This window comes from Suillus bovinus (genome assembly GCF_016758785.1).
Source record: "Suillus bovinus strain UH-Sbo-P2 chromosome Unknown EDB93scaffold_193, whole genome shotgun sequence".
NCBI classification, from domain to species: domain Eukaryota; kingdom Fungi; phylum Basidiomycota; class Agaricomycetes; order Boletales; family Suillaceae; genus Suillus; species Suillus bovinus.
Window position 1 is genome coordinate 1 of NW_024542249.1, and position 10378 is coordinate 10378.

The following is a 10378-nucleotide window of genomic DNA, read 5'->3' on the forward strand; positions in this document are numbered from 1 at the left end:
TCCGAACCGCTTACGTTATTGCATGGTTCTGAAAGTTGTGTGGATCGTCAAGAATGTTGAGGATCATGTTTTTCGCTTGTGACATTTGCAGGGGCTGATAATTTTTGGCTGATTTGGGCTGGAGATGCGTATGAAGTGCTCTGCATCGCATTGAAAATAAGACGGAGGGGTTGTTGAGCCCTTACAGTAATCGCAATGACGAACCTACGCATACGACGAAGCCTGTCTCCAACGTGTGAGAAACCGATGGTTAATCCGCGTGTAAGAATTTCTCCAGCAGAAACGAGGCGAGGTCGATCAGCTAGTACTCTGCCCTGCTTCTCCATTATGTCCACTGCAGCCTGCCACGGAGTGTTGAATTGGAAATGAAACTATGATAAAGGAACTGACTTTGTGGCGGCCGATAATCACGATGTTCTGCATTCCTGAGCGAATAGTGATCAGAGGGCCATACTCGTCGATCCACCGCGCTACAGTAAGGCATGGGCTGATCATAAATGTGATACAATTAGCATACAAAATGAGGTCGCAGGATATGAAACCTCACAGGCGAGGGGGCAGGAGGTGTCCCCGAAGTCTCCATGTGGGAGGAGAAGGTGGGAGAGGAAGGCGATTATCTGATTTACGAAGGTAAGCCCAAACAATCGCACTTAATATTACCCCAACACAAGCTACACCATCGAAGGTGAGCTGCATGCTATCAGAAATGCGCAGGTCAGAGAGCTGTAGCATGACGGAGTGAGGAGTCACGGTGGAGAGAGATAGGACCTCGTATATCGGAAAGGCGTTCAAGTTGTTTAAATAAGGCGTCCGGCGCCAACCGCATGGACATGAACTTGAAGAATACCATATACCAACATACCGTGACGACGTGCGGAAACCGGACCGTCAGGATCCGAGTCTTGTCGAATCTCAAACTGTTATTAGCGCTCATGAATTGCAATTAGGTTACTCATTTCGACTGGGTCAGTGAATGGGGTACGACGACGACGACGGCTGTGGTGGTAGGCATTCGCGAGTTTAGAGTTATGGTGTAACTTGCCATACTGAGTGTTGAAACCAAATCTTTTAGGAAGTGGAGATCTTTGAGCCCTTGATCTTCTTAGGCTGTTAAGTTCTACACTAACAGGAATATATTCGCGGTTATGGATGTGTATGCCCGCTCCGGATTGATGTTCTGGATTACGAGTAGTCTCCGTGAATAACTTGAACGTGTATGAGAATACCGATCCGTTGCACCTACTAGCGTAATAGTTTTTCTATCCTGTGTGATTGCAACGTGCATCCGAGCTGGCGGAATTGCCGAGGATACAGATAGAATGAGGCAGCTGATTATACCTATATCATATTAGCTGCGGCCTGATGACGATGACACCTTTGCCAATTCAGCCAGCCTAGCTTGTTTTTGAAAACGGGACGAACTACTCGTGACCAGCCCGTATCGATGGCTAGACGGGCTGGTCACGAGTCTACTTATGGGTGAACCCATCGAATGGAATACAGCCAACAGATAACACATAGGATGCCCTGGGACAAGTCACGGGTCACAAATATGGTTGCACTCACACTAGCTCGCCAGCAAGGAAAGCACCCAGTTTGTCTAGTGAGAATACGAGCGCGGGACGATGAGAAGACAAGGTACGATCTCAGTATGCGATAGACAACTGAGATGTTCGTCCATTTTGGCGCTGGGTTTATAGTAAGTGAAAAGAAAACGATGTCAATCAATAACATATATTATTCTCGGACCACTAACGTCCTATCTCGGATCCTTTGGTAATCTCGCTCTCTATCTTGTCGGATCCTTCGGAATTCAACAGTTTGAATTCGAATCATCGAGCCTCGATATAGCGCATGACAGAAAAAAATTGTTGTCTCCGAGGATCAGTAGACAACCACGATGGACAGGAGGCAAAGAGGTGTTTAATGGAGAAAGCCAAAACCTTACAAAAGCTTCCGACATACTGAAAGTGAGCTAGACGTCAAGGAAAAAGCATAGTTGTTGACCATGTTAGACTTGATAACGATCTGATGGTTCGTCCCCGGCCCCCTATTGGCAATCCGGCCTAGACGTCAAAGCTTCTCACCCAGCCTTAGGATAATTTGGCATCGTATGGATTAGCTCAACTTCTGGAACCCTCGTCTGAAATTCAATAGCGCCAGGGACATTTGGCATGAACGCGCTCGTAAACCCCATATCATCCTGCGGCTTCGTAAGATCCAGATTGAGCTGGAAAGCCCAAAGAATAAGAAGTTGAACACCGATCTGTAACATTTCAAATGAGATTCGGGGAATTAAAATTATATGCGGAGAAAGAACCGTAACATGTTCGCAACGTGTTGACCTGGGCATACGCTGGAAGGAAGGACAATCAAAGGAAGTGCATCCCGCAAGATGGTGCTCACCGCCGACCAAACCCAAATACAAAGAATGTGAGACCGTCTCTCAGACGACCTTGGTCGTCAATCCAGCGCTGGGGCTGGAATCCATCAGGCTCGGGATAAACTTCTGGATCTCGAGAGATAGCCTGAGGCGGTGTCAATTCAATGTCGTTCTTCACAGACATCGACGTACCAGTGGTTGCCGGTTACTGTGGTTCCAGCGGGAATGCAATAGGTTTCCTGCCCGCGGATGTCAGATTATCCTCGCGCAACAAAGTATTTAGAGAGAACTTGCCCAAATTACATCTTTAGTAGTTCGGTGAGGCAATCCTATAGTGTGAATTGCGTGAACGTTAGGTGCAGGACCGACCATTCAGAGGCCTAGCCTCAGGAACTGACGGTCTCCATCTCAGAGCCTCGGAGATAAAGGCCTCCAGACAAGGAAGGGATGGTCTATCGGCGAAGGTCGGTGCTTTGGAGAAACATCAATAATCATTTGACAGAACTCCGATGTATTGTCCAGTTACCTCGCTCCTTTCCGATGACTGCATCAAGCTCGGCCTGTACTTTAGCTTGCTCTTCAGGGAAGCATGCAGCCACCATCAGCACTAACCTCATATATCGGAAAGGCGTTCAAGTTGTTTAAATAAGGCGTCCGGCGCGAACCACACGGACAGGAAGAGGCGAGTACTGTCATATCCTATTACACATTTGTCGCGTGTTGGGTCAATGAGGCGAGTACGAAGACGACGGTTGTGGTGGTGGGCAGTGGGCACTAGAGAGTTTAGAGGTATGGTGCGAGTCTTGAAATCAGACCTTATAGGAAATGGAGATCTTGATTCTTTGAGCCCTTGAACTTTTTCATCAACAAAACAACACGTAGCGTATATGATCATATATGGTCTTGTGAAGCTTATATCAGCACGCACGTCTGTTTATCATATTATATGGCCTTGCAGCGATCTTGTATGAGTGTAGCAGACAGGTGAATTTCTTATAATCTCCAGCCAGTATTGCAGAGACTTGTATGGATGCGGGCAGACTGGTGGTTACTTGCATGGCCGGCAACAGGCTGATGGTTACCTGTATGATAATAGTATGGATGTGTGTCATCGTCTTCGTGTCCGAGAACCATGACATCTGCATGTGTGCGGGGATTAAGAGAATCTTGAGAGCGACGCAGATCATATGCCGTATAATTGACACGAATGACCTTGTGCTGGAATATGCGGTCATTAACGAACAGGACTTGGGAACGCTCGGCTGAAGAGAACTCTGTCTCGTCACCATCGTATTCACGACCAAGTATGCGAGAAAGGAGGTGATCTTTCAGCCGAGGAAGGAAGTCCTTTAGGAATTATGATCATGAGCACTGCTAACTCAAAGAAACTCACAGCTTACATCTAACGCAGGATCGTTTGCATGTTTGATGAGCCATCGGGGGAGATTCAAGTGGTACCTCGTGCCATTGGAGATGTGGTAGTGTGACATTGGGTCTGAGTAAGCCAAAGGCTCCGATGCTTCGAATGGCATGTGAAAGGGGGCGTCTTCACCTGCTGTCGTTGTATGACCAGGTTTATGGACTGTTGTAGACTTGCCTTTCTCCGATTTTGAATTGTTGTGCTCTGCCCGAGCCATTTTGAATAGAATCTGTTCACGACGTTCCTGTTTTGCAATTCCAGATGTGAACTTTGCTTTGCTGACTCGCGGATAGAATCGTTTGACGCGACGATGTTCAAGCTCGCCCTGGAATATATTGATTCAGTGCCAAAATAAACAAAATCGCTTCTAGAGTGCACCGGTTGAGTGGTAAAGTTGTCCGTTGTTCCAAACTGACGAATAGCATCTACATAGTCACCGAGGGCATGGAGCTTGTATGTCTCAAAGTTGAAGCGTCGGATCTTCGGCCCATCTGTACCTCGCCTTGAAGTCAGTGCTGCAGACTGTGAAGGCCCTTGTTTTGCTGCCTGTAGAGCCTTTCGGCGTCCACGAGCAGCCTCCTCGCTCAGTAGATCTCGTGTCTCAAACTCTTCCTCAGTCTCCTTGACAAAGTGCCTGAGAAACCTTCCAAGACGTGTCGTGGATGTGTCGAGAAAGCCAAGTGTCGTGTCAGTATGCATTCGCAGTTTCGCAAGGCCTTGCCATGTTGCGAGTTCGAATAGCAGATCTAGCAAAGGTTCATTCCACCGAGATGGAAGCAGCAACTCAAAAACGGGTATAGCACACTGTTTTGTTGATGTTAGCTCACGGTAACTCCACATTGCACAACGGTCACCTGCAGCAAGTCTTCAAAGTCCCTCGCTGCGAGACGCTTCATACCTGAGGCATTGTTACTGAATCGACGTATTGTACCCCGTCCAAACGTTGGTACTTGTCGATACCTGTAAATTCAGTCTTAATATGAGGATGGTGTGAGATAGAAAATAAGCAAACCTTTCATTTAAATCCTGAATTGTATCGTTCCCATATGAGTACAAAATCCGAAGAAGATGGGTGAAGATGGCCTTCCAGACTCCGAGCTCGAACTCATGGAGTAGGTCAGGTACGAAAAGTGAATCCAAATTGAATCCAAATTGAGCAAGTCGAGTCGAAAATGCACTCTATTAATCTGTTACTGGTGATCATAATGCAATTATGTGAGAATGACAAACCGCAGTCGCAATAAGAGATTCTGAGCCAAGTAGACGTTTGACAAAAATACTAGTAATGTTGGTACCCTTCACGTACAGCCAGTTACGAACCCTCTTGATTGTTGATTGTAGGCCATGACTATCTTGACGTGCATCTCGATCACGACGGCGCCTATGTGCGTGAGTGCCAAGAGCCCCAATCTTGTCCTTTGGGATTAAACATCGAGGGCAAGGACATTTCGCCAGAAACTTGATACAGGCCAGAAGTGTTCTGCAGAGTGCGTGAAGTCAATATGAGATTCAAGCTGGTGAAGATTCTGTGACTCACTTTTCGGGGTAGTCTGCAGAATAAGTAAAAAACCGGGGAAAGACTCGCCGACAGATACCATCGAGAAATTCAATGACAATTCCAAACTCGTAGGCATGCATGAAGTCGTCGTCCATGAGGAGCAGCCAGATGGCTTGCATAAGTTCATGTCGGCAGTGCGTCAAGACCTCCGCAGTTGCAGGTTTTTCGAATGCTTGCTGATAAAAATCCTGGATCATATCTGTAAGCTATTAAAAGGTTGTCAGTGAGCAATACACAGCATCTTGCCATAAACTCACTTTAGGAATATAGGCAAGATGGTGCGCAGCGAAGCACGATGGCTTGCCCCGAACATATTTTGACTGATTCCCAAAATACATATATATGGGCCACAACGATGCGGTGCCAAAACTAGCGAGGTGTGTTGAATCCGACCACAGCATGATTGAGGCAACTACCGTCTCGAGGGTACAGCCATCAACTCTAGGTGTAGATGCAATCTTGCGATGCTCGTTGATCATAGCTGGGGACATGTACAGTTCTGAGTACACACGCTCTGCAGGTTCATTGGGCGATGCTTGGAAGGAGGTTTCAAATGGTGTGAGATGAAACTGTTCGGCTGAAGCTTCACGAAAGGCAGTTTTGAGGACCTCTAATGGACGGCGGTAGAAGAGTCCCGGTACATTGAATTCAGGGGCACATTCCTCTGAAGGATGCTCAACACCATCAGCAGGCAATCAGATCTTGACCGACGTCTCTATCCATCCATCAGCTGTTGAAAACGATGAACATATGTCCTCTGGATCACCCTGATAATTATCCAGGCATTCCAGTTCCTTCGAAGCTCGAAATCCTTGCAGATCTGTTTTATCAAAATCCTCTGCGAGGATGACTTCGTTGACGAGGCGATCGAGTTCAGTGAGGGATTTCATAGTTGATCCTCCATGAAACCAACACATTAAGCGATATATAGTTGCATTCAGAAATGGTACAAAGAAATTCTCCGTTGGTGTTTTCATCGAAGTGCCAAAACCAGACCACCAGGGCCTCGAACCTGCTGCTGGCTGCTGTGCACTTGCGAAGTGTGTTGAGTCAGAAAGGTGGGCAAGGGAGGCAATTTCGTCAGGGTTGTACGATGGGAATGAGTTTGGATATGTTCAGAAGAGCCCATAGTGGTCAGGTTGCATAATACATGGCTGCAGCGGTGTTGGAGAATGTGACAGAGAACCGGTGGGCAAAGACCGTGGGGGAGAAGCGGTAGGCACCTGTGGTGGTTGGGGAAGGACGGGTAATGGAGGGAGGATGTCCTGGTAACGTTTGGGCAGTCGACGAGCACGATTCGGTAATCCAGATGTGCGAACTAGGGGCGGTGGGGTTGGCTCCCGGAAATCCTAGTATCAAGTGGTAAATTACAGGCCTGAATGAGTGTAAGTGATGTAGAGACATACAGGTATCTCATTGTCATCCAGTGCTTCTGCACTCTGCTGGCGGATTGCCTCCCGCGCCCTGATTGCGGCATCTTCATCATCTAGCCTTTGTACCTTGGCAGCAAGCTGCCTCTTTTGATCCTGACACCGCTTTTTGATTATAGATGTTATTGACCCTGCCTCCTTCTGTGCACACTTGCCGCATTTGTGATTTGAAAGGCCCCGTGCACTGTCAAAGGTAGCTCTGCAAACAGAACATGGGTAGCTGACCATGATGGACGTACAATCAAGGGGCTTGTCAATAGCAGTCTGATACTTATATCACAGGTGAGCGCTTGATAGGGACACGGTCCGACCATCTGTCACATTTCAAACTGCAATTGACTGATATTATAAACTTGCAGACACGCTGCAGACGAGATCAAGTGCGATATCGCCAAAGCATGATAGTATTGGTATCTTGATATTGCAGTTAAAAATGTTGCTCTGCAGGTGCTGGAGCAGAACGTTCATGAACGCGCCTGTGTATGCCTCCATGGATAGGATTGTCCTTGGACATTTCAAAGATGTATACGCGGGTCGGAACCAGGTGAAGGTTCATGAGAGTGGGCATGACCAATTGTCATTGTTTGGGGTGGGCAAGGGAGTGGATGGCGACCGTATAATAAGTGCGATGCTAGGCACTGATATTTTTGCGATCGCACGAGAGGCTTCTGCGTCTGGCTGGACCAATGATTACTTGAAGGCAAGTAAGGCCCAGTCTTCATTTTGTTGGTGATCTGATGTTATGGTCAAGCTTGGTCCACAAGCGGATGCGTGCCTCAGTGGCAACCTCCCCATTGAACTGACATTTAGGGATAATGGCCCCAGCGTTGGACCATTGCATTCAGCTGAGAAGAACATTGCGAGGGCGGGTGAGAATGTGAGGTTGGGTGAGAATGTGAGGGCGGGTGAATATGTAAGGGCGGGTGAGAATGTCTGATGTGGCGCGTGCGCTCCCCCATAAATGCAGGAGGTGAAATGCTGTGGGACGACATGTAAAGAGAATGCAGTGATGACACCGACGCTGGCTGTGAGAATGAGTGTGGGGCTAAGCTGCTTGACATCATATGCAACGAGGAGAGTATATCAGGAGAGCATGAGCACATGGTTGATGACACAGGAGGTGACTGTGCGAGTCTCGTGCCATGGTGTAACATGGCTACAATGTCAGTGAGCGCATTGTGACTAGGGTAGGGTTAGGGATACACACCTTCAAGGTGTCACCTCCCTCATGTGGACGCCTAGTTAGGGATTTGCACCTGCAAGGTACTGGCACCCCATGAGGGCGCCTGAGACAAGAATAAATAAATAAATATGTATATATGCCAGATCATAGGTGCTGGTGCGCCAACCTCCAGCGCAGCCAGCACCTCCCAGGTGCATAAGTGAAAATTAACCTATAATAAAAGATAGAATTATTAGTCGGATATGAACAGAACATGTTCTCAGCGAGATGGGACACTCTGTGAAATATGGATGTGGTGGAAGGGGAAGTGGTGCTCCACTACTCAGCCTCGGGGTGGTGACGGGCCATACCGGGTGTCATAGGGAGGGGAGTTTAAGCAAAGAAAAGGAAGAGACACTCACCAATTTACAAGCTGTGAGCGTTGAGTTCGGAAGTTGGATTCATTTGGGGCCTGCAAGCAACCAGAACGCCGGCACTAAACTTTGACACATTAGTAAGTCAACAGAACCAAACAAACAACACGTCAACAACATTCCTGAATCGTATTCACCCCTTAATCCTGAACTACATCATGCCCAAGAGCACAGACCAGAACATTCGATCCAAGGACTCTTTCGAAGCTCTTCTCTGGAGCTTAGATGATACTTCATCCACTGGACGCAAGCAGAAGAAAGCGTAAGTCATCCATATGCAAAATTGAAAGACCGTGACTTACATTGATTACAGCAATCCACTTGATCCTTACCTAACTGCTGCTCGATTCTTCCGTCTAAACTATGACCTTTTTGCTAACATTTTCGTGATTCTGCGAGATGGAATACTTGCTGAATTTGAGCCCGAGGATGCCGATCATGACCAAGAGCAGGACGAAGAGTTTGTTTTCATTCCAACTAGCCATTATTAGCTAATGGTTCATCTGTTGCAGAACACGAGCCAACATTCATCTGTTTACGACATTCGCAAAATCGATTCCGAATTTCAGTGGCCTCATTGCAAAACTCGAATGAGAACCAGAGTCACTAACAAGTTTCCTCAAGTCGGTAAGTGCATATATGCGCTATTTTAGCATACAATGACATTTGATAGATGGAAAGTGCAGTGAATGCGGCTCGTTGTGATGATACGGGGTCTCTCAAGCATACTGGGCTTCAGTACATGCTCAGTGACCCCGCCAAGGATTGTTTCGACCCACCGATACTCAAGTCTCACAGTAAGGCCTTGCGAGGGTGGAACCACCCACAGACTGCACAACTCTTATGTCCTGCATGGGATATTACTGAATTTGACATGGACCCACAGTACGTACTTGTACTTGATTGAAACTGACACTAACATGCTTCAGAGCTTATATGGACAAGGTCAATGCAGGGGAGAAGAAGATCAGCGCAAAGCAGTGGCCATCGATGTTCTACGACATGAGCTTGTACGACCCAAAGAACAAGAAGAAGGGATTCCTCCGAAGTCGTGTGGTGATACAGGTAACATTTTTGAACTAGCAGAACCATGCTTTGACCTCCCTCATTCTAGGCATGGCGCCATATCTTTATAGGTCCTATGTCGGCTCTATCCAAAGACAACATTGGTCACTCATCAAAGCCTAGGAAGGGCAAAATGCATCACCTTGCCGAACCAGGGATCAGAAACATAATGTATGCCGCGTGCCAGGTATGTGATTCTATTTAATTATCTACTACATCTGAATATTGCACATCAGATGTCTTTCGCAGCCAGCAATGCGGAGTCGTGGACGCCTGCCATTGGGGCCATGGACCTTGGTGACCTATACTATAGAGCCATCGACATCGTCCATGATAACGCTGAGCAGCAGTGGGTCAAAGATTTGATGAAATTCTGGAAGGAGTAAGTGTGCTGTTTTTTGTATTACCTTAGATGACGACCCACACAGTGAAACTCCTGGCCTAATCGACAACCATCCCTCCAAGCGACGCAGAGTTGCTGCAACTGATGACTCTGGTACCGATGACGACATGGATGACTTTTTCGGCGACGACACAGCTTCTGCTGACCAGCATGATGAGGAAAATGAAACACATGGCATGCAACCCATTAACAACGGCGAATCAGCAGCGGGTGGTAACATTCCCCCCCCCTTGTTTCCATTATTTTGTGTTAATGTAATCTACTACTAGGTTCTTGCACTCCAAATCAGAGCAATCTTGGTGGTCCTCCCCCTCCTACACCTCCTCACAGCTCCCCCGGGCCAACATCTGGCAGTTCCCCAGCACCTCCTCACACTGGCTCCTCAGCACCTCCTGGACCTCAACGTGAACCTTCTCCTTTGAGTGAACCTCTGACGACTCCTGCACCTGTTGGACACAAAACCAAACGAGCAGCACCAGTGCCTCGAGGCGGTGCCCGTGGTCATGGCAAGGCAAAATCATGA

At 47.6% G+C, this 10378-nt stretch overlaps 4 protein-coding genes across 4 annotated transcripts; 1 reads left to right on the forward strand and 3 right to left on the reverse strand.

Moving 5' to 3' along the window:
* Positions 1-10: 10 nt before the first annotated feature.
* On the reverse strand, positions 11-696 carry EDB93DRAFT_1097136 (cytochrome P450; the record flags this gene model as incomplete). The annotated part of the gene is made up of 4 exons (XM_041446858.1): positions 11-140; positions 205-341; positions 391-487; positions 548-696. The coding sequence occupies 4 exons, from the start codon at positions 694-696 to the stop codon at positions 11-13; spliced, it is 513 nt and encodes a 170-aa protein (XP_041300736.1).
* A 1387-nt stretch (positions 697-2083) lies between these two features.
* EDB93DRAFT_1097131 (cytochrome P450) lies at positions 2084-3000 on the reverse strand (the record flags this gene model as incomplete). Its single annotated transcript, XM_041446855.1, has 7 exons — positions 2084-2266; positions 2338-2356; positions 2407-2528; positions 2572-2622; positions 2687-2712; positions 2753-2854; positions 2910-3000. 7 exons carry the CDS (start codon positions 2998-3000, stop codon positions 2084-2086), a joined length of 594 nt encoding a protein of 197 aa, XP_041300737.1.
* A 3056-nt stretch (positions 3001-6056) lies between these two features.
* On the reverse strand, positions 6057-7019 carry EDB93DRAFT_1109682 (uncharacterized protein; the record flags this gene model as incomplete). The annotated part of the gene is made up of 3 exons (XM_041448001.1): positions 6057-6386; positions 6585-6710; positions 6768-7019. The coding sequence occupies 3 exons, from the start codon at positions 7017-7019 to the stop codon at positions 6057-6059; spliced, it is 708 nt and encodes a 235-aa protein (XP_041300738.1).
* A 1526-nt stretch (positions 7020-8545) lies between these two features.
* On the forward strand, positions 8546-10378 carry EDB93DRAFT_1109683 (uncharacterized protein; the record flags this gene model as incomplete). Its single annotated transcript, XM_041448002.1, has 9 exons — positions 8546-8649; positions 8701-8851; positions 8900-9014; positions 9074-9272; positions 9317-9452; positions 9502-9639; positions 9689-9834; positions 9881-10068; positions 10125-10378. The coding sequence occupies 9 exons, from the start codon at positions 8546-8548 to the stop codon at positions 10376-10378; spliced, it is 1431 nt and encodes a 476-aa protein (XP_041300739.1).